The sequence below is a fragment of the Callorhinus ursinus genome, unplaced genomic scaffold, assembly GCF_003265705.2.
Source record: "Callorhinus ursinus isolate GAN/ISIS: 27379988/994484 unplaced genomic scaffold, GSC_fseal_2.0 scaffold69, whole genome shotgun sequence".
Classification (NCBI taxonomy): Eukaryota; Metazoa; Chordata; class Mammalia; order Carnivora; family Otariidae; genus Callorhinus; species Callorhinus ursinus.
Genome location: NW_027397131.1, coordinates 5,237,755 through 5,262,632, shown reverse-complemented (window position 1 = coordinate 5,262,632; position 24,878 = coordinate 5,237,755). Strand labels below are relative to the sequence as shown.

At 38.9% G+C, this 24,878-nt stretch overlaps 1 protein-coding gene across 5 annotated transcripts in view; it reads right to left on the bottom strand.

Annotated features, from left to right (window-relative positions):
• Positions 1-24,878, bottom strand: part of FAM13C (family with sequence similarity 13 member C) — a 169,392-nt gene that overhangs the window by 97,753 nt on the left and 46,761 nt on the right. For all 5 annotated transcript variants that reach the window (XM_073886246.1, XM_073886244.1, XM_073886245.1 and 2 more), the window contains one exon: positions 5,748-5,866. In XM_073886246.1, coding sequence (XP_073742347.1) covers positions 5,748-5,866 — 119 coding nt within the window. The remainder of the gene's footprint in view (positions 1-5,747; positions 5,867-24,878) is intronic.

Below are 24,878 nucleotides of genomic sequence, written 5' to 3'. Positions count from 1 at the left end.
TAAGACTCTGCATTTCTTAATTTGAATGTTCTTTCCATGCTATCAGACTATTTCTGAGCCCATGAGGATGGAGGCAGGATTGGAGGATGAAGAGATCCCTCTCTATATGGCTCCCTTCCCATGCAATGTAGGCAAAGTAAGCATTTCAGAGCCCACTCGTCACCCAACTGTCTAGCAGGGAGTCTCAAAACATTGTCAAGACAAACTATATTTTTTTTGTTTATACTTGATTCATTCTCCTCCCCCTGCACTATTAAGGAAGAAAGAGAGAGAGAGAGAGAGAGAGAGAGAGAGAGAGAGATGGAGAGACGGAGAGAGGGAGAAGAGAAGGGAGGGGAGGTGACGGAGGGGAGGGGAAGAGAGGAGAGACATCCTAAGAGCACACTAATAAGAACATGCTGGCAACATGTAGAGCTCCTGTCTGGTACAGTCCAAGAAGGTACATCTTGTCTACTATGTTATTAAAAATCTCTGGGTGCTCATTCTCTTACTCATTCTTTCTCTTTTTAACAGAGCTCATTAAGACTCTGCTTACTTCTATGAAAAACACTTAAATAAGAAACAATTACCTATTAAAACACAGACAAGTTGTCTATCTCAAAAACAAAAGCTGAAAGGATTTATTCCCCATGGAAAAGTTGCTGCCAACAAAACTTCCTCTTTCCATAAAACAACAAAGCTTTTTCTTTCTTCTGGAATGTCACAAAAATAGTCAAAGCCATCAAAGGCCATTATTCTTGCTAATACATCAATCTTCAACTCCCTCTAACTGGGGACTTCCAGATGAAGAGGCCAATAAACTCCAATTCGCAAATGTAACCACCAACTTAATCAGTAGTGACACAATGCTATAGAATAGCTCCTGTTTATACAGACAAGGTCTTTAGCGACATTAAAAGTTTAATGCTGTCATAAATTTTAATGCAATATTTTAAACACAAGTGAGTTAATCACTCTCAAAAGTAACTTTACTTAGCTGGGTAAGAAATCCCCAGCTTCATTAGTATTCTCTTACATTCATAAATCCTCCTTTGTCATATCTGAGGGTTTATAGGATTGGCACTGGCTGTAGCGATATAAAAAAAAAATCAAACTGATGCATATTTATCAAGTGACTGCTCTGAACAGATTGATGGCATTTGTCTTGGTTCTGTTATAAGGGGAGCGAGGGCTCAAGCAAATCACGGCCTCACTGGGTGTCAAACTAGAAAATGAGAGGGCTCTATGAAACGATTCCTAAGGCTTCATTCTTGCTCTAACCAAATGCAGTTCTATAATTATACGTGTTTTGAAAAGCTCCAGGTACTGAAGAGCATGCCAGAGTAGGGTAATACACAGCCCCTCCACTCACATGCAATGAAAATCCAAGTTAAAATGTAAATATGTTATCTTGGAAAGGAGACATAAGACAGTATCAGAGATCACCTTATTAGGGCTTAGCTCCAGGCAGCTAGAGTACCCAGGATGAGCAGTTGCTGGGAAGAAAATGATTAAAACAGGCATTATAAATCAAATGCCTGTAGGATCCAGGCAGCGTGCATAAGAAAGCAGGCAGATCCAGGTGGGAGTTGTGGAAAAATGGACAGCTGCTCCTCAACTCCCTCCAGCTAATTGTTGCCACGCAGTAATATAGGCTCTGGGTTTTCCCACCTTTAGTTTCTCAAAAAGAATCTCCCAAATCTATAAAATTTCTGAATTGTATTTATTTATTTATTTATTTTTATTTTTTAAAGATTTCAGTCATTTATTTGCCAGAGAGAGAGCAAGTGAGGGAGAACACAAGCAGGGGGAGCAGCAGGCAGAGGGAGCAGACTCCCCGCCGAGCAGGGAGCCCAGTGCGGGACGTGATCCCAGGACCCTGGGATCATGACCTGAGCCGAAGGCAGATGTTTAACCGACTGAGCCACCCAGGTGTCCCAAAATTTCTGAATTTTAAGTATTGAATCAAAATGTTTTAAAACATTCTACAAGGCAAGTGTATCTCCACACTAGATAAACTGCAGGACACCAAACGTGAGATCTCTGCTCTGGGGCACTGTACAAGGGCTATCGGTCGTGTAAGGACAGAGAGGACATGGCCAATAGGAGCACAGATGGAGTGAAAGAGGGTGGAGGGGGTGAAATCAGTGTCTGAGGTTGGCTCTGTTGAAGAACAAGCAAACTGGGAGACAGAAAGAGGTTAGGATAGTGTTTTAAACTTTTTTGAGGTCATGAGTACCACATGAGATTGTGATGAATGCTTTAGAGATTTTCCCTGGAAAACTAAACTTTTATGTAGCAAGTAGAATAATCACCCCCACACACACCACAGTGCCTGTGTCCTCATTTTCTGTCCCACTCCACATGTTACTCTTACATGACAAAAGGGATTCTGTAGATATGATCAAGTTAAGGACCTTGAGATGGGGAGATTACTGTGGATTATCTGAGTCAGTCCAATCTAGTTCCGTGAATCCTTAAAATCAGAAAATCTCCCTGGTCAGAGGGAGATGTATGGAAGAATGCTCAGAAATGCAATGTTGCTAGTTTTGCAATGGAGGAAGGGGTACAAGCCAAGCGATGTAGGCAGCCTCTGGAAACTTGGAAAAGGCAAGGAAACAGATGGCTTCTCCCCCTAGAGACTCCAGAAAGGAATTGCAGGCCTACTGACACCTTTATTTTAGCCCAAGTTGGGTATCTACAGAACTATAAGGTTATAAATGTGTGTTGTTTTGGGGCGCCTGGGTAGCTCAGTTGGTTAAGCGGCTGCCTTCGGCTCAGGTCATGATCCCAGGGTCCTGGGATGGAGCCCCGCATCAGGCTCCTTGCTCAGCAGAGAGCCTGGTTCTTCCTCTCCCTCTGCCTGCCTGCCACTCCCCCTGCTTGTGATCTCTCTCTGTGTGTCAAATAAATAAATAAAATCTTAAAAAAAATGTGTGTTGTTTTAAGCCATAGATTTGTGGTCACTTGTTACAGTAGCAACAGAAAACCAATATAACATATACATATATATACACTCAAGCTTTGGGAAAAACATTCATAAACCTCCCTGAAGCTCATCCACAGACACAGATACAGGCTCCTTGCTCTAGAAAGAGCTGAAGATACACGATCTAGGGGTTGAAGGTATGAAACTATTTCTCCTTGGCATACATGCAAAGATCAGTTCCCACCTCATAACACAATGAGCTCCAAAATGTCATTTCTACAAGGATGGATTCATTCTCTGAAGATTAACTACTCCTTTGACTCTCATCGAAGTGACATGTGACCCCTTGACGACAAAAAGATCTTTCTTCCCCTTTTCAAAGTGTTCATTATGCAAATAAAATTCTCCCTCCACCCCCAAGAAGGTGGCATTTTATACCTGCTGAGATTTAGCCTGGCTCCTTCCCTCACTTTGAGCCAAACCTAGGTCTGGAGCATCCTATTACAGTATCATGTCTCTATCAAGATCTTACTGGGCGCCATATGCCTGAATCTGGCCATATGCTGGCTGAAAAGGGAAGAGAAATGTTTTCAGGAATGTGAGCTACCTGAACTCAAAGTTGTTTCTAGCCTCAGATCTCATTTCACCAGTTCATCAAGTTTCACAATCCCTGTAATATTTTGAGATTTTTTTTTAAAGTTTCATTAGAATGTCCCTAGGTGATGCCACCATGGCTGTGACAAATAACTCTAGTTTAAAGGTTACCAGCCCAATCTAAATACTAAACTTAATAGTACCAGACATAAGTGGCCTAATACCTCTTCTCATCTGACACTTAACTCCAGATCCTGTGATTGCCAACACTGGGGTGCAGAATATTTTGGAATGATGCTAGCTCATAAAGCTAGATCCCATCAAGGTGGAGCCTGGAGGCTAGAAGGGAGAAGAAAAGGACAAGGTGTTTGGAGTCCTGTGGAGGTTTGCTAAGACGTAGAAGTGGCTAATGGGGAAAATGGGGAGAGACAAATCTGACTTAATGAGGAAAGCTGCCCAGGGACCCTGTCTGTATTCAGTTCCTGTCACTGACATGCAGAGGAGGTCCAGGAGCATCCTAAGATGTTACAAAGTTGTATATACGTGCATCTCTCTTTTTCTGAGAAAAGGTACCATAGATCTAAGAATCCAAATTCTGTAACTCCCCATTCCCAAATGTAAGAATGGCTGCCCAGTACATTTCCTCATCAAAACTATTCTAATTCAATACTCTTAGATCTTACTAATCATATGTAAATGATTCCCATCACAGAATCCTATTCAATTTCTGACTTGCCCTCTGATAACAGTAATGTTACCACTTACTTTCCGCACTGTAGATGAGATATAAAGTGATCTAAAGTTACCAAACATCAAGTATCTTTGAGAAGGTTAACTGCTAATATCATTTTTCCTGACTAGCCTCTGTGGAACGTCCACCCCAAAGGGCTGCCCCATACATTCCATACACAAAAATAAATAATTTAGTTTTGTTTTTTTGTTTCGTTTTGTGTTACGACTTTGAAATATGCATGGATATATAGTTGGCCTTGTTCTTGCTAGGAAAGGCAGGCACCAGTGTGGTGGAGGGGAGACAGGGTCACTGCACAAAATTGGTTCTGGTCTGTCTAAAACAGCTTCATTATAATAAGGCTTCAAATAAGGAGAATGCCCCAATCAGCAGAGAAATGACAAGGTTGAGTCTCACCTGACCTGAGGTCACATAAGAATAAACAGAAAAGTGGTGGCAAATTGTGAGGAGGGTGATACAAGAAACCGACGAATCTGGTTGGAGAGTGGGTCACCTTGCTTTTGGGGCCCCTCCAACCTTTTAGGGCTCTATGATTCTAAATTTAGTATGTTGAATATTTTAAAGCAAAATTACATAGCACAGCCAACTTCTCTGTAGTTGTTGATTCATTTAGGCTGTGCTGCCATAAAAAAAAAAAATCTAAAGGTCATGCTCAGAAGCACAGCACTCCCTTCCCGCTGAGTGAGGGCTATGATTACGCTGTACGCCTGATCCTACAAAGATAGCTGACACGACTAGCAGCTGAATTCTTTCTTCTGTTTATTTCCAGAAGAGACTTTCCACAGCAATGCCAGGCTCCCATCAGAATGCCATGCCAACCTTGCTGCAGACAGCTTTCCACCTACGTCCTTGCCCTGAACCCAGGGCTATCTCAGCAGGTCTAGCGGACCAGAGAGGCCAGCCCCAGGGCTGCTTCAAGTGCCTCAAGGACACTCCTTGGATCAGCACAGAAGCCACACCTGCTATTCTGTAATCAAACATTTATAGGTTCAAAGTCTGGCTCAGCTTTTTCACTTGTGCAACATCAGGCCAGTGCCCCAATGAGTCCAGCCTCAGGCTTCTCCTCCATAAAATGGGGCTATAAGTACTTACTTTATGAAGAAGTGGCAAAGGCTAAATGAGATAGTATGTGAAAAGAAATTGGCTTGATGTCTACACTGTCATCACTAATTATCATTATCACAGAGGAAAAGCTAATCATCTCCAGCATGGAATAAAAGAGGACAAAATGAAATCAGCATTTCTTTCTCCAAGACTATCTCCTCTCCTCTCTGAGCTGTAGGCTGATTATCTCCAAAATGAAGGCAGAGACAGTACGTTATTTACATTTCTCCTCAGCTCAGACTCAACGATACTCTCTCACAGCCTCTTTAAGCAGCTTCTGTGACTTGTAAGGAATGCCAGTCAAACTCAGAAAGCCTTGCCTTGTGTGGGAGCAGCAAGCATGGGAAAGCAACACAGGTATAATACGATTTCTGACAACAAAAGGCCCACCTTTGTTGAACTCGCACTGTTTCTTGGCACCTGAAAGAGTGGTTTTGTGGACTCTCGTGAGCTGGCGTTCCTGTTCTCCCCCGACACTCTGGCTGGCTGGGTGCCACATGCTCTGTCTCCTGCGAGAAGAAACAGTGGGAGTAGAGGAGTCATCAGTAGCCGTCATACCGCAGTGTTCCACAGTGTTCTTCAGCCGGGAGTGGGGCTCAGGGCAGGGGAGCACAAACAAAACACACTCTGCCTGCTGTAGGTGGGAAAGGGGGCCAATAAGTAATCTGAAATTTAAGAAACCTCCTTTTATCAGTCAGTTGCTTCTAGATTATAGAATAAAGAGAAAAATAACAAAAAATCTAATGTTCAAGAGATACGATTTAACCATACCATGAAAATGTTCACACTAAAAATATTATAAAAGAGTACTGAAAAGATAGATATATCTGAAAATATAATTTCTAGAATATTTATAGCATTGGCTCATTTTTGTAAAAACAAACATATGTACGAATACACACACATACAGACTGAGATACCAAAATCTTAACAGTGACTAACTCTGAGATGTCATTTCTTTTTCTCTTTTCCTGTTTGGGGCTCATTGACATTTTTTACAATAAACATACATTATTCCTGTAATAGGAAAGAGATTTAAGTTGGTCTGAAATCTAAGAAACATATCATTTTTATAAATTCCAAATGCCAAGCATGCAAGCATGCTCTTCCCTCTCTCCCTCCCCCCCCCCCCTCACACACACACACACACACACACAACTTGCCATTAGCTACACTGCATCCAAAGAAATCACTACATTGGTCACCCCATTATGCAATCTATGCATTAATTTAGAAGAACTCCAGAATGCTAAACTTTCTAGAGAATATCATAAAAACATCCAAGCTAAATGAATCTGGATTCACTACAAGGAGACACACACTAAAAATGAAAGATTTATATACATTCAACAGTTCAACCACTATAGTTTTTGAGCTGTGCCAGATCTCTAACTGACAAGTTTTCCTTGCAGCAAAATAGCCCCTCTTTACCTGATAAAAGAAATATTAAAACTAAAATCAGTGAGAAATTGAGTAAATACAGATGGCTACTGTCATGCAGTGAGAATATTCATGTGCTGCAATACATCTGGGTCTGACTGAGCAGTATACTGTGGTGGCAATATAGACCAAGCTTTCCTATTCAGAGTGTGGGTTAAAGTCAGTACAAGTGTCAATATGTCACATGTCTCAGAAGTCACTTTTCCAAAACAGCCAAATAATGTGGTGGGGCTTTTTGCCAAGTAGTCATCACAAGCTTCTAAAACAAAATTGTAGGGCATCTGTGTGGCTCAGTCGGTTAAGCATCTGCCTTCAGCTCAGGTCATGATCTCAGGGTCCTAGGACTGAACTCCACATCAGGGTCCCTGCTTGGTGGGGAGTCTGCTTCTCCCTCTCCCTCTGCCCTTCCCCAAGCCCTGCTCATGCTCTCACTCTCTCATGCTCTCTCTCAAATAAACAAAATCTTTCTAAAAAATTAAAAAATAAAAAAAATTTTATGAATGCCTTCCTATAAGAGGGTTAAAGTGGGGAATTGGGGCAGAGATAAGGAAAGGGATTAATTATTCCTCCAGGATCCTTTAATTCCATTTTTCTAAGCCTGCAGCTTTAGGCAAAAAGACACTTCTGGACATAGTAACTGCTTCTGAAAAATTCTACAACTACCCAAATACTGGCCAAGTTTCCCCAACAATGGGTTTGAGTGAGATAGCTCCGCTTACTACTTGTGAGTTATGGGACCTTACACAAGTTACATCAATTATCAGGATCTCCACTTCCTTGTCTGTAAATGGGGATAATACTCCCAGGGTCACAAAGTTGTACAAGATGTCATTAGAACATCTCTTAGTACCTGCCAACTGGAGGTGCACCACAGATGGGAGCTATGAGTGCTACTATTTCTTTTATAAAAATTCCCTTGAAGCTTAATATTCTGAAAGTTATGTTAAGGAAACTCTCAGACTTAATCCAAATGAGTTTATCAAAAGGAAAGCTATTTTTGTGGTCGGATGTTTGTTTCAAATTTCTATACTTTAAGAGTCTACAAGTTACTCAAGACCCTCATAGGAAATAGGAGAATAAACCCCAATTCTTACTCGCTCCAGTTTTTAAAAATAATTTCATGGGGGTGCCTGGGTGGCTCAGTTGGTTAAGCGACTGCCTTTGGGTCAGGTCATGATCCCAGAGTCCTGGGATCTAGTCCCACATCGGGCTCCTGGCTCAGCGGGAAGCCTGCTTCTCCCTCTGACCCTTTCCCCTCTCATGCTGTTTTTCCTTCTCTCAAATAAATAAATAAGTAAATAATAAATAAATAAATAAAATCTTTAAAAAAAAATAATTTCACACTTTTCCTTAAAGGGAGAAGGCAGAAGGAAAAGGGATGTTATTCTAACTAAATTAATAAAACAGTAGTTTCCAAAGGTATTGTGCTGCCAGGTATCATTTATTCATAAGGACATAAAGAAAAAATATATATAACAAGAACAGTAATACTCAATCATGGTTATTGGCCTCTATCACAGAGAGACACATGAGAGACCAGGACTCACCCCCTTGGGGAGTTCACATCCCTATTTCAACTGGGCTCCACCACCTGACCAGTGACAGGGTTAAGGAGGACTGTCAAAGAAAGTTCTTAGAATAGACAATATACTCCTGTATGATTAAGAGAACATATCCCTCCCCCACCTCCCAAAGGTGACACCATCTGAACAAGATCATATTTAATTAGCTTTGCTCATTTAAGCTTCGTTACCTTTGTTTGGGATCTGCTATAACACCCCCCATCAAAAATTCTAGAACACTAAAGCAGAGTGTTTACCTTACAATGATTGAGATATATTTTTACTTAAAAAAGAATCACCTACTACAAAGGATGTTGACAGTTAAGGAGGTTATGTAAAAGTGAATAAGATGATCCTGCCCCCAGAGAATTTTAAAATCTACTGTTTGACAAAGACTAAAGTCTAAGAGGGCAGACACTAACTTGCTTACTTCTGTGGTAATGTGTTTGCCAAAGGGGCAGGTCCAAGCGGACTGACGGAAATGAAGGAAGGAGAAGCCAAGACCCCCTCCTCCGGGCTTGTCTTCCTGGTACCTGGCCAGGGAGAGGCTGGAGGGGGACCTCTAAGACCAGTGATGCTACATCATTGCCTCCCGCTCCTAGCCATGCCCTACTCTTTGACTTTGTGTCCTGTATGTCCCAATTCTAGCTTTAGTGGAGTGATCTGTTGGTTCTCTGCTGTACACAGGAGCAATTAAATTGACTTAGCTCTGAGATATTTCATAAGTAAGGCATCTATAAAACAAACATTATTTCAGTTATTTTCTGATCCATGAGCAGAGGCTAGGATAGTATACACAATAAGAGAGAAACTGTCTATTAGATTGAAAGGCTCAGAACCTCAGCTAAGTCAAGGAAAAATTAGCTGCCCCTAAGCAGAAATAGTGAAATATAATATTTTGTCCTTGTTGGGATTTTAGTGAATTCAGCTGACTCTCACAGAACTTGAGAGAATCTAGTTTTGATCCAATGTAATGGCCACAGCTTCAGACTCTTCCAAGTCCCCCCAATTGTACAAATCCATAACCCAGAAGAAAGAAAAAAATGTTTTCACCTAGTCCTAGTCTTTGCTCAGCTTGACAAACCAGAATGCTACCCTTGGGCCTCAAAGACCTACACATCCTTTAAAGCTTCCTTTCAAGATGTGTGGTCAATCAAAATATTAACTTTTTTCATCTACTCACACTTGAGGTTTTATCTGTGTCCATTCTATTCCAAAATTGATTTTAAAAAATTTACTTTCTTCAACTACTGGCTTAAATTTTAAATTAAGTGGGTTTATAACTAATCCCTTCATTGCTAATAACTATGCCTTGCATTTATGAAAGCATGTTCTTCCCAAGATCTCTAAATACTACACGATTAATACATCTGGTATCTCCATAGTTTGGAAAAGCATATATATTCAGTTCTTAGAATAGGGAATGTGTTATAAATCTACCCTATCCTTTGTCACCCCCGAGTTCTTTTTACTTAAATCTGCACACATCTGTGAAAATGACTTAAAGTCCTTTTGAATAATTGGGGGTTTTAAAGGCATCTGTCCCTGATCAAAAGAACTACTGGATTGTCACATCCATCCTATAGCTGGGCGAAAAGAGGTTCTGGAAGAGCTTATTATAGTATCTTCATGTGTGTCTGATTACCATTTTAAGTGTTCTGGAACTTTAAGACATGGTACCTAGAGAACTGTTTCTTCAGACATCTTTTTAAAATAATTTCTGCCTGCCTTGGTCACTATTTCAACACAGAAATAAATCATGGAGGAAGAGAGGCATATGTTCAAAATCCACACATATCCACAAAGTAGGATCTCCTCTGATCTTATTTCCTTATCTGAAATACAAGGATATCACCCAGTTTACTGCCTACATTTGTAAGAATTTCTGGTAGAAAATAGACATTCAAATTAGGCTATTTTGTCCACTTTCCAAATCAAATAGCATTCATCGAGTGCCTGACCTGTACTGGGCATGAAACTAGGCACTTTTAATCTGTGTGTCCTCATTTAAAACTGGGAGGCAAATCTTACTCTCACTTTTCCCCAGTGAGAATAATCAAGTGAAGACAAGACAGAATCTTTCCACTTCATTTCAACATCCCAAGTTTACTATTATCAAATGACAAAACTAAAACAATTTAGTAACTAGTTTAAGGTCCTTTATTCAAAGGAAAACAATCCATGTACTTAGGGAGTACAGAACCTATCAAATAGTGGAGCACTCTTCCCAAGGTTTTGTGGGCAAGAATGAGCATTACAGAGTGTAAGAAGAGGCAACACGGAAACGGCATGAATGACCAGGAATTCAGGGATTTCCTCATAAGGCTAGCAGGTCCTATTCTCTAGGGTCCTAACTTCTCAAGTTAGCTAAGGCTAACTTGAAAGATTGTGACTGATGTTAGGGTTTCTTGACAGGTGTTTTCAGTAAGTGCAGGTTGACTTTGTTCAGATTTGTGATATGGGCTAGGCCACTGAGATGGCCTCCATTTTGTGGGTCCCAATTTGCAAGTTAATATTATCAACTTACCCCCTTTTGATAAATTCTCAATTGCATTGCAAGTATTGATCAAAATTTAAAGTATTAGTGCCACTCTGAGCTACCACTCCTTGTTGCTTGCTGTTGGAATCAGGATGAATCTCTAACTTCAATTCATAGGTTAGGATATCAAGGTCTTGGTCCCTTAGGTGGCAGTTCTTCATCCCATTTTTTGCCATTCTAGGCACAGAAAGAACATTTGTCTCATTACCAGTAGCTGCATGCATACATTTAAAACTTTTGAGAGAATATGGTATATCAGGGAGACTATTAGAATGGTTTTAAACTGAATAATACCCAATGTTTGGAGGACACTCCAAACTTTCCAATGCCACAATCCCCATGGCCCAAACCAACTTAGATTAAATAGATCAAAGAAAGACCCCACTGAGTCATTTTCTCAAGCCAAATGGCTCATTTATGTATTTTATATAACAGTTTCCACTTCTCCAGAAGCGTTTATCCACAAGTGTATTCCAGAGAAACTGAGGCATTGGAAATCAGGGAGAAGTCTGTGATGGGAAGAATTATGGAATCACCAGCATCACAGTAAATCCAATAGTTGATTGGAGGTTGGATAACCTGCTTTTGTAATGGTCTGAGATATGTGAACAATGGCAATGTCTTTCCAGGACAGGGCAAGGCAGTAGGTTGACAAAAGAATGACAAAGACCTTCAGGGTGTAAGAATTAGGAAAAGGATTGTTGGAAAGAAAGGAGAAATGGAAAGAAACATTCTTAATGTTTTGGGAGGAAGCAGTCAACCTCAACATCAGCTAATTCTCTTCCTCGTCAATTGGACTTTGATGTCTCTAGCATTTCCATAGGCACAGATGTCAGGAGGGAGCCTTCTTCAGTTGTGAAATAAGAACCCAAGTTTAAACATCTTGTAATTTGGCAGCAGTGTTGGTGGATAGCAGCACTTGGTAGAGTCCTTTCCATTAATCTTAACTTTTGCAAAGTCAACAGAATAAAAAATGATTGTCTTAAAATAACAAAATACTTTAAAATGCACACAATTAAAGACCTGATGAGAGTTCCTTTGATGGTGAAATGTAGTTATTTCTGTGGCATACAATAATTTAGAATAATAACTGGACATTAAAGTATTGATAAATTTCTAGAAACTCTATAAACAATTTCTGGAATATCTACGTTAGGAACATATATCCATACACATATAACCGAAGAAGGTTTATCAATACTTATTTGAAAATGCTTTCTACATAATTTAACATATCAAATAAACCTAATTTGTTTAACATCTCTCTTTTACAAGGTGAGAAACAAATCTTTTGAGATTTTCAGGGACACTCTGGGATATATCAAAGATACTTTGAGGTCAAGAAGACTCCATTTAGAATTTGATTTGGGGAAGTTGTCAAAATGTCAAAAGGTTTGAATATTTGACTACGTAGGACCACAGATCATTATCAAATACTTAATTATCTATTTAACCAAACTGGCAATAGAAGATTTGGAAAGCAAACACAAAAGGTTACATTGTTATGAATGAGATTTAGCTCTTTTAATATTAAGAAGACTGAGTTCTATTAAGTAATCAAAGACCTGATATAAAAACAACATGAAACACAGGAAACTATTTTGCTAAGGCAAAAAAAAAAAATCTTTGCTTTCCAGGTAGATTGCCCAAAAGGTAACATGAACAAAAAGCCTTTCACAATCACTTAACAAGAGCAGACCAATAGCACTAGTGTACTTTTAATAATAAAACTCATTTTTTAGGTGGAAAAAAAAAAACTTAAATCCATTCTAATCTTAGCCAGCTTTACCACAACTAACATTCTTTTCCTAAGATTCCTTTTCTACAAAAGTTCTATAACTTTTTATATCCATTCAGATTACTATGTTTTCTCCTTTCTCATTCTGAAATAGTCATTTTACTTTTTTTACCTACTTTTCATTCACAGTTATTTACTTTTTCCCTTATTATTTTGAAATAGGTTTAAGTACATATATTGATTATAATTATTACCATTAGAATCCTAAATTCCTAGTGAAAACTAAGAATTAAGCAAGTGTGGACTTGCAAATTTATAAATATATTTCATAACTTCTAGAAATAACTTCTTCCTCAGTAAACTTTTCAGTGTAGACAAAACATGTTTACTAATAGGACAACTATCCTTAGTTCTTCTGTAAAAGTAAGTCAAAAGAAGATAACCTATGCTCAGTAGTTAATGTTTCAGTATTTTATATTCCTTGGAAATGATCTAGATATTCAATCTATATCCCATTTAACTTATCTCAGTATAATATTAAGGTTTCAAGTTACCAAAAAGATTTTGAAAACTACTTTTAAGTAGATATACAAAAAAGCATAATCATTGTTGGAAAGTTCATTTATAAACTTTTATCTTACCTCTATTTAATTTACTTATTCCTAACAATTATGTTTAGATTACTCATGAAAAGATGATTTGCTGTTTATTTATTCATGAAATTGTCCTTTTTTAAATTCAAATTTTGCTACTTAACATACAGTGCAGTATTGGTTTCTGGAGTAAAATTCAGTGATTCATCACTTACATACAACACCCAGCGCTCATCACAACAAGGGTCCTCCTTAACCCTCACCACCTATCTAGCCCATCCCCCACCCACCTCCCTCCATCAACCCTCAGTTTGTTCTCTATCTCTGTAACAGACAACATGAGCTTCTTTAACTTTTAGTAAACCTAGGTAGAATTATAGATCTGCTTATATTTAATATTGATAGCTCTAAAGACGTGCCAGTTTTGATTAAAGCAACAAACTTAAGATAATGTTTATTTACCAAGATTATCTTAGATTAAAACAAATGAGAAACATTTGGGTTACTTTCTATATTTCTGTCAGCATATTTGACATATGTTTATGTATAAATATAACTGTACAAATTAACTTTGGCAATACCATCCAAAGATAGAAAAAAAATCACACATTTATAATATACAGACATACATAAACATACAGATAGTTGTAAAGAGAGATCTTATAGCTTTAATTTCAAATTTTAGCCACAGGACAGGTAAAATAATATAAAACTCAGTAGCCTCTAAAAGAAGAGTTAGATCCAAATTGGTTTCTGGCAGATAGACTAAGTTAATTACCTGCTCAGATGGCTTACACATTTTTATGCTTGTGGAAAAGACTTTTAAGATTTTCCATATGCTTAGGCTCCAAATAGCCTTTCCTCTTTTTCCCTTCTGATAGAAATTACCTACATAAAGCTTGCATTTCAAAGAGATGGCTTCCATAGATAAGAGTCCCTACTGAGGAACAGGTAGAACATTTACATGTCAAAGGCACAGAAAAAGAATCCAAGTTTCTCCAAAGACTTTTGTTTCCTAAATCCAGAATTTTATAATACCTACAACCTTCTGAGATGAATAAAGGAAGTTGGGGATTGGTTTTAAAAAAGGAAAAGTGGGTGAATTGCTCCCAGAGATTCACTTATGTTCTTGTGAAGACTCAATTTATAAGACAAGTACACTTGTATTTAATTCCTCAGGGAATGAGGTTGCAATCTGAATGACATCAAGGAGGTTGACCCACCCATTCAACTACATTATCTATTTGCTTCTTTAGATCAGAGAGAAGATCTTCAAATAATATGGAAATCAAAAGATTCCTATGTTCTAGATTTAGAGCTTTGTCCTTGGATAAAGTTTGCCTTTGTTTTTCTTTCCTTCTGGGTACATTTAGCTTAGAAGAGAAGATCTTAAAAAAAAAAAAGTTCCTATCAGGCTCTGAATATCAGCTGGCCATAAAGCTATTTAGAAATCTTTGCAAATATCTTGTCAAGTTTCAGCTGGGGCAAACAGTAAACATTCCTGGCAGTATTAAACAACTCAAAGATACTAGCTTCCCAATATCCAGAGCCATTCCAAAAATTGCCAAAAGTAAGAAAGACAGAAAATTCCCCTGAGAGTGGGCCATAGTCAGTAGGATCACAGCGCTGAAGTGGATTTGCAACCCACATTTCTGTCTGGCCATATTTTAGGTGCCCTGATTCTTGAAACCTGCATGCCCCCCGCAGGCAGAAAACCGAGTCAAGTTTTTAGGACACAAAACAATACAAGCAAGAAGGCAATAGTTGTCCCTGGGAGAGAAAGGATCTACAACCAACGGGGACCTCAAAGCCAAATTCATAAAAGTCTGAATTTAGTAGGGAAGGGATAACATGAAATCTCACTTTCCTCTCTCAACCAGGCACTAAAGAGGTCTAGGAGAACTGACTCCAGTAAGAATTTTTAGCCTTCACCAGCTTCTGCCTGTTTTCCCAAGATCCCATCTGCAGGCTCCAAAGAGAGTGGCATTTAGAGAGTGTGGTTCTGGTATCTACCAGCATTTAGCAAGATTTTCCATTAATTTTAATTTAGTTTCCCCTTGGCTTTTTAAGAGAGCAACTGGTAAGAGTTTACTGGAGAATCCCTTGAAGTCCTGGCAACTCTAAGAAAAGCTCATTTGGGGCCCCTCCTTCAAGGGTAGATATGGGAGCATTTGAGTTGGTGTGGAAGAATTTGACCAAAAAAAAAAAAAATCTTTGAGGAAAGTATTTTTTCCAGTGTCCCCACTGATTACAAATGAGACACTGATTTCTGGGCCAATGTGTTGATGATGGGCCTCTAGGAGGTGAAACAGGGTTTTTAGGTTTCTGACATTGGAGCTATTGCAGTTGTAAGGCTACTAACTTGGTGGATTTTTGTTTATGGTCAGAGTGGAAAGTCAGCTCAGACAGGGAATTAGTAAAATACAGTACTGAGGAAAAGGAAGATAGAAAGGAGTTGAAAGAGACATGTCAGTCTTAAGAAGTCTTTTGTTTTTAGGTATCATTTGGGTCTTTAATTTTTCATCAGCCTTTTGCAATGAATCTTTCAATGAAGCTATTTTGGAATCTTGAAGACTTCTGGTGACTTCTGCATGACAATTAAAATATTTGTCTCATTCTGTTTGTTTGATTTGTTAAAATCAAAAATAAAATTTTTTTGTTAAAATCAAAAATAAACTGAAGCCAGCCTTGAAAATTTTCTGAGCAGACAAAACCAATTCCCTATAATTTAAGAAAATGCTGATATTTTATCTAATCACTATGAACAATAAACAGTCACTGCCTTCCCACTTATATAAGCTGCTTTATAATAATATACCCCTGAGCCCCATCCCATGTTTTGGTTTGAGTGATCCTGGTTTGTGAACTATCTTTTTGATGTGTGCACAATAAACTTTTCCTGATTACTACTTCAGTGATAAATTGTTTTTACTTCTGTTCTTTATGAACTTTTGACAATTCATAGATTCAGAAGGGAAATTCAAAGAAGACCCCAATGACTCTAAGGACAGTGAGCAAACAAGTTCTGATACCCAGAGTTCATTGAGCTCACTGCTTTCTTGCTGACTCTGAAACTTGAGGGTAAGTATCTCTTCAATCTGAGTTTTGTTTTCTTTGCATTTTGAGCTCTCTAACTTTATTGTGCATAACTGGATTTGGTTTATTGAAACTCCTTGGCAAGTTACACTATTCTATTCAAAAGAGGGTAGGGGTTTGTGATTCTCTGTGTTTGAGTACAGCTATTAAAAACAGAGGGCCCCTCATATTAAGAGATCTTAGGGAATCTAAAGAGAAAGATGGAATCCACTGGGTCTAAAATTCTTTCTTCACTTTCCTCATAAACTCATGCTTTATACAGACCAATTACTAGTACCAAAATTGAGTCAGTAATAAACAAAAAACAAAAAAACAACCTCCCAATAAATAAAAATCCAGGACCAGATAGATTCACAGTGAACTCTACCAAATACTTAAGAAGGGTTAATACCTACTCTCCTCAAACTATTCCAAAAAATAGAAGAAGGAAAGCTTCCAAATATATCCTATGAGGGCAGCATTACCCTGATACAAAAATCAAACAAAAACACTACAAAAACAAAACAAAACAAAACAAAAAAACCTACTGGCCAATATCCCTTATTGAGATAAATACAAAAATCCTCAATAAAATATAAGCAAACCAAATTCAACAATACATTAAAAGGATCATTTACCACAATCAAATGGGATTTATTCCAGGGGTGCAAGGATGATTCAATATTCATATATCAACATGACATACCACATAAAAAAATGAAGGGTAAAAACCATACGATCATCTTAGCAGATGCAAAGAAAGCATTTGACAAAATTCAACATCCATTCATAATAAAAAGTCTCAGTATGGTAGGTTTAGAGGAAATATATCTCAACATAATGAAGGACAAATATAACAAACCCACAACTAAAGTCATACTCAATGTTGAAAAACGGATCAGAAACAAGACAAGGATGTCCACTCTTGCCACTTTTATTCAACATAGTACTGGAAGTTCTAGCCACAACAATTAGACAAGAAAAAGAAATAAAAGGCATCCAAGCTGGTAAAGGAGAAGTAAAACTGTCACTATTTGCAGATGACATGATACTATACATTTAAAACCCTAAAGATTCCACCAAAAAACTTCTTGAATACATAAATTCAGTGAAGTTGAAGAATACAAATTAATATACAGAAATCTGTTGTATTTCTATACATTAACAATAAAGTAGCAGAAAAAAATCAAGAAAGCAATTCTATTTACAATTACACAAAAAAGAATAGAATACGTAGGAATAAATTTAACCAAGCAGGTGAAAGACCTATATTCTGAACTACAAAACATTGATAAGAAAATTGAAGATGACAGAAACAAATGGAAAGATATACCATGTTCATGGATTAGAAGACTAATATTGCTAAAGTATCCATACTACCCAAAGCAATCTATGGATTCAGTGTAATCCCTATCAAAATACTAATAGTATTTTTAACAGAGCTAGAACTAATAACCCTAAAATTTGTGTGGAGCCACAAAAGGCCACAATTAACAAAAGCAACCTTAAGAAAGAGGAACAAAGCTGGAGGTATCACAATCCCAGATTTCAATATTACGAAGTAGTAGTAATTAAAACACTATGGTACTAGCACTGCAAAAATGCCTCATCTTCAAAGAGAGTCATGGAAAAGACCCTAAAAAGTACCCTAAAATGCAGGTTTCTGATGACTTTAAGATCATAACACTAAACTGAGTAAGAACTTCTAAAACTCCAATGGAAAACTGACTGATTCATAAAGCTGCTAACCCAAGATGAAGCAAAACAAGAATGACACAAGAATGAATGACCTGATGAACACAATCATATTTTTTTATGGTTTCATTGAAAACTGCTGATTCCGGGGAACCTGGGTGGCTCAGTCTGTTAAGCATTTGACTCTTGGTTTCTGCTCAGGTCATGATCTCAGTGTTGTAGGATCAAGCCCATGTCAGACTCCATGCTCAGTGGGGAGTCTGCTTGAGATTCTCTCTCTCCCTCTCCATCTGCCCCTCCCTCCACTCTCGCTCTCTCTCTCTCTAAAATAAATAAAATCGTTAAGAAAATATTGCTTGAGGCTTGGAGCAAGATGGCGGAGGAGTAGGAGACCTGGCTTTCGTCTGGTCTCAGGAATTCAGCTGGATAGGGATCAAACCACTCTGAACACCTATGAACTCAACAGGGGATCGAAGAAAAGAATAGCAACAACTCCCTGAACAGAAAAGCGACCACTTTCTGGAAGGTAGTACATGCGGAGAAGTGAATCCGAGGAGATATTCGGGAGGATAGACGGCGGGGGAGGGAGCCTCTGTCGGCCGCTTCTGGCAAGTGATAGAGCCACGGAGCACAAAATCGGAACTTTGAGAAGTCAGCTCCACAGAGGCACATCACTCCAGTGGCTAAGCGGGGGGTGGAACCCTCACGGGACAATGTGGTCTGAGGACCCTCAGGGTCACAGAAAGCCCAGGGGTGCCTGAGTGCAGCAGAGCTCCCAGGTATTGGAGCGGGGAAGCCGGCTGCAGAGACAGAGCTGAGGAGCAAGCTCTCAGCTCGGGGTTGCCGTAAACTGTGATCGGTGACAGTCGGGCCACTGCTCCTCCAGCAGGGACCCAACAAGCAGCAGATCCAGGGAGACTCTCCTCCCTCCCCCGGGAGGAGCGGCGCGGGAGCACACCGCAGGGATCTGCTGGGTTTGGAGACTCCACGCGGGGTCAGGTGCCAGAGATAGAAACATTCGGTCACAGGTCGGGTGAGCATGGAGTGCGGCTGGAGACCAGGGAGACGGGAGTGACTGCTTTTCTCTGGGGGCGCATTGAGGAGCGGGGCCCCGAGTTCTTGGCTCCTCCTGGGCAGAGATTGGGAGGCCGCCATTTTCACTCTTATGCTCCAACGCTATACGGAAAGCTTGCAGGGAACAAAAACTCCTGAGAGAAAACCCGAGCTGATTACTTAGCCCGGACCCGGCAAGGGCAGGGCGATTCTGCCTCTGGCAAAGACATTTGGGAACCATGGCAACAGGCCCCTCCCCCAGAAGATCATCATGAACAGCCAGCCAAGACCAAGTTTGCCGATCAATGAGAATGGGAGAACTCCAGTGCTAGGTGAATACTGCACATAGAATTCATGACTTTTTTACCATGATTCATTAGTCTTTCAAAGTTAATTTTTTTAACTGTATTTTTTTGAATTATTCTTTTTCCCATTTCCAACCAACATCTTATCAATCCTTTTTTTAAAAAAACATTTTGAATTCTCATTTTTAGAGTCATATTCAATTCCTTCATAATAGTTACCTTTATTTTTGGCATATATATATAAATTGTTCTCTCTTTAAATTTTTGAGATACAGTTTCTTCTAACAGATCAAAATATACCCTAAATCTCTAGTGTATGGCTTTTTTCCAGTCTCCTGCCTGATAAAATTCTCTCCCCTTTTTTTTCTTTCTTTCTTTCCTTTTTTTTTAATCCTCTTCTTTATTTTTTCAAACACGTTCTGATCAATTACTTTTTTTAAATTTTTTTATACTTTTCATTTTTACAGTCATATTCCATCCCTTCATCGTATCAACCCTTATTTTGTACATATATAAGTCTTTCTTTCTTTAAAGTTTTAGGAGGCACTTTCTTCTACCAGATCAAAATACACCCAAAATCTAGTGTGTGGCACTGATCTATATACTACCTTATCATATTTGATCATATTCTGTTTTATTTTTGCTTTTTCTGTTTTTGTTTGTTTTTATCTCTTCCTCTTTTTTTTCTCTTTCTTTGTTCTTCCTTTCCCTTTCTTTTCCCCTGGTTGCAGGTCTTTTCTTATTTGTTTAGAGTATATTTTCTGGGGACGTTCTTAACCTGTTAGCATTTTGTTCTCTCATTCATCTATTCTCCTCTGGAAAAAATGACAAGACAAAAAAATCACCTCAACAAAAAGAATAAGACGTAGTACCGTTGGCCAGGGACCTACTGAATACGGACATTAGTACAATGTCGGACCTAGAGTCCAGAATCACGATTTAAAGATACTACCTGGGCTTGAAAAAACCATGGAAGTTATAAGAGAAATGCTTTCTGGGGAAATAAAAGAACTAAAATCTAACCAAGTCGAAATCAAAAAGGCTATTAATGAAGTACAATCAAAAAAGGGGGCACAAACTGCTAGGATAAATGAGGCAGAAGAGAGAATCAGCAATAGAAAAGAACAAATGATGGAAAATAAAGAGGCTGAGAAAAACAGAGATAAACAACACCTGGATCACAAGGGCAGAATTCGAGAGATAAGCAATACGATAAGACAAAACAACATGAGAATAATTGGGATCCCACGAAGGGGTACGTGCACCCCAATGTTTATAGCAGCAACGTCCACAATAGCCAAACTGTGGAAAGAGCCAAGATGTCCATCGACAGATGAATGGATAAAGAAGTGGTATATATATATATATACAATGGAATATTATGCAGCCATCAAAAGGAATGAGATCTTGCCATTTGCAACGACGTGGATGGAAGTGGAGGGTGTTATGCTGACTGAAATAAGTCAATCAGAGAAAGACATGTATCATATGACCTCACTGATATGAGGAATTCTCAATCTCAGGAAACAAACTGAGGGTTCCTAGAGTGGTGGGGGGTGGGAGGGATGGGGTGGCTGGGTGATAGACATTGGGGAGGGTATGTGCTATGGTGAGCGCTGTGAATTGTGCAAGACTACTGAATCAAAGATCGGTACTTCTGAAACAAATAATGCAATATATGTTAAGGAAAAAAAAGAAGAAGAGGATAGCAGGAGGGGAAAAATGAAGGGGAGTAAGTCGGAGGGGGAGACGAACCATGAGAGATGATGGACTCTGAAAAACAAACTGAGGTTTCCAGAGGGGAGGGGGTTGGGGGGATGGGTTAGGCGGGTGCTGGGTATTAAAGAGGGCATGATCTGCGTGGAGCACTGGGTGTTATGTACAGACAATGAATCATGGAACACTACATCAAAAACTAATGATGTAATATATGGTGATTAACATAACAATAAAAAAATTTAAAAAAAAAGAATAATTGGGATCCCAGAAGAAGAAGAAACAGAGGGGCAGAAGGCATATTGGAACAAATTATAGCAGAGAACTTCCCTAATGTGGGGAAGGAAACAGGCATCAAAATCCAGGAGGCACAGAGAACCCCTCTCAAAATCAATAAAAATAGGTCAACACCCCGACATCTAATAGTAAAACCTACGAGTCTCAGTGACAAAGAGAAAATCTTGAAAGCAGCTCGGGAGAAGAGATCTGTAACCTATAATGGTAGAAACATTAGATTGGCAACAGACCTATCCATGGAGACCTGGCAGGCCAGAAAAGACTGGCATGATATCTTGAGAAAAATATGCAGCCAAGAATACTATATCCAGCTAGGCTCTCATTGAAAATAGAAGGAGAGATAAAAAGCTTCCAGGACAAACAAAAACTAAAGGAATTTGCAAACATGAAACCAGCCCTACAAGAAATATTGAAAGGGGTCCTCTAAGCAAAGAGAGAGCCTAAAAGCAGCATAGACCAGAAAGGAACACAGACAATATACAGTCACAGTCACCTCACAGGCAATACAATGGCACTAAATTCCTATCTTTCAATAGTTACCCTGAATGTAAATTGGCTAAATGCCCCAATCAAAAGACACAGGCTATCAGATTGGATTAAAAAACAAGACCCATCAATATACTGTCTGCAAGAGACTCATTTGAGAACCAAAGACACCCCCACATTGAAAGTGAGGGGGTGGAAAACCATTTACGATGCTAATGGACACCAAAAGAAAGCTGGGGTGGCAATCCTTATGTCAAATTAGATTTTAAAACAAAGACTGTAATAAGAGATGAGGAAGGACACTACATCCTACTTAAAGGGTCTATCCAACAAGAAGATTGAACAATTGTAAATATCTATGCCCCTAACATGGGAGCAGCCAATTATATGAGCCAATTAATAACAAAAGCAAAGAAACACATTGACCACAATACAATAATAGTGGGGGACTTTAACAACCCCCTGACTGAAATGGACAGATCATCTAAGCAAAAGTTCAATAAGGAAATAGAGACTTTAAAAGACACACTGGACCAAATGGACTTCACAGACATATTCAGAACATTCCATCCCAAAGCAATGGAATAAACATTCTTCTCTAGTGCCCATGGAACATTCTCCAGAATTGATCACATCCTAGGTCACAAATCAGGTCTCAACCGGTACCAAAAGATTGGGATTATTCCCTGCATATGTTCAGACCACAATGCTTTGAAACTAGAACTCAGTCACAAGAGGAAAGTCGGAAAGAACTCAAATACAAGGAGGCTAAAGAGCATCCTACTAAAGAATGAATGGGTCAACCAGGAAATTAAAGAAGAATTAAAAAAATTCATGGAAACCAATGAAAATGAAAACACAACTGTTCAAAATCTTTGGGATACAGCAAAGGCGGTCCTGAGAGGAAAGTATATAGCAATACAAGCCTTTCTCAAGAAACAAGAAAGGTCTCAAATACACAACCTAACCCTACACCTAAAGGAGCTGGAGAAAAAACAGCAAATAAAGCCTAAACCCAGCAGGGGAAGAGAATAATAAAGATCAGAGCAGAAATCAATGAAATAGAAACCAAAAGAACAGTAGAACAGATCCACGAAACTAGGAGGTGGTTCTTTGAAAGAATTAACAAGATTGATAAACCCCTGTCTAGACTTATCAAAAAGAAAAGAGAAAGGACCCAAATAAATAAAATCATGAAGGAAAGAGGAGAGATCACAACCAACACCAAAGAAATACAAACAATTATAAGAACGTATTATGAGCAACTCTATGCCAGCAAATTAGATAACCTGGAAGAAATGGATGCATTCCTAGAGATGTATCAACTACCAAAACTGACCCAGGAACAAAAAAAAAACTGAACAGACCTATAACCACTAAGGAAATTGAGGCAGTCATCAAAAATCTCCTAACAAACAAGAGCCCAGAGCCAGATGGCTTCCCAGGGGAATTCTACCAAACATTTAAAGAAGAATTAATACCTATTCTCCTGAAAATGTTCCAATAAATAGAAATGGAAGGAAAACTTCCAAATTTGTTTTAGGAGGCCAGCATTACCTTGATCCCAAAACTAGACAAAGATTCCATCAAAAAGGAGAATTACAGACCAATATCCTTGATGAACACGGATGCAAAAATTCTGACCAAAGTACTAGCCAATAGGATCCAACAGTACATTAAAAGGATTATTCACCATGACCAAAGGGATTTATCCCTGGGCTGCAAGGTTGGTTCAACATCTGCAAATCAGTCAACGTGATACAATACATTAACAAAAGAAAGAATAAGAATCATATGATCCTCTCAATAGATGCAGAAAAGCTTTTGACAAAGTACAGCATCCTTTCTTGATCAAAACTCTTCAGAGTATAGGGATAGAGGGTACCTACCTAAATATCATAAAAGCCATCCTATGAAAAACCTACAGCGAATATCATTCTCAATGGGGAAAAGCTGAGAGCTTTCCCCCAGAGGTCAGGAACGCGGCAGGGATGTCCATTATCACCACTGCTATTCAACATGGTATTAGAAGTCCTAGCCACAACAATCAGACCACAAAAAGAAATCAAAGGCATCCAAATCGGCAAAGAGGAAGTCAAACTCTCACTCTTGGTAGATGATATGATACTATATGTGGAAAACCCAAAGGACTCCACCCCAAAGCTGCTAGAACTCATACAGGAATTCAGTCAAGTAGCAGGATATAAAATCAATGCACAGAAATCAGTGGCATTCCTATACACCAACAACAAGACAGAAGAGAGACAAATCAAGGAGTCAATCCCATTTATAATTGCACCCAAAACCATAAGATACCTAGGAATAAATCTAACCAAAGAGGCAAAGGATCTGTACTCAGAAAACTATAAAATACTCATGAAAGAAATTGAGGAAGACACAAAGAAATTGAAAAACATTCCATGCTCATGGATTGGAAGAACAAACATTGTGAAGATGTCACTGCTACCTAGAGCAATCTACACATTCAATGCAATCCCCATCAAAATACCATCCACTTTTTTCAAAGAAATGGAACACATAATCCTAAAATTTGTATGGAACCAGAAAGACCCCGAATAGCCAGAGGAATGTTAAAAAATAAAAGCAAAGCTGGTGGCATCACAATTCCGGACTTCCAGCTCTATTACAAAGCTGTCATCATCAAGACAGTATGGGACTGGCACAAAAACAGACACATAGATCAATGGAACAGAATCGAGAGCCCAGAAATGGACCCTCAACTCTATGGTCAACTCATCTTTGACAAAGCAGGAAAGAATGTCCAATGGAAAAAAGACAGTCTCTTCAACAAATGGTGTTGGGAAAATCGGACAGCCACATGCCGAAGAATGAAACTGGACCATTTCCTTATACCACACACAAAAATAGACTCCAAATGGTTGAAAGACCTAAACGTGAGACAGGAGTCCATGAAAATCCTAGTGGGAAACACAGGCAACAACCTCTTTGACCTCAGCCGCAGCAACTTCTTCCTAGAAACATCGCCAAAGGCAAGGGAAGC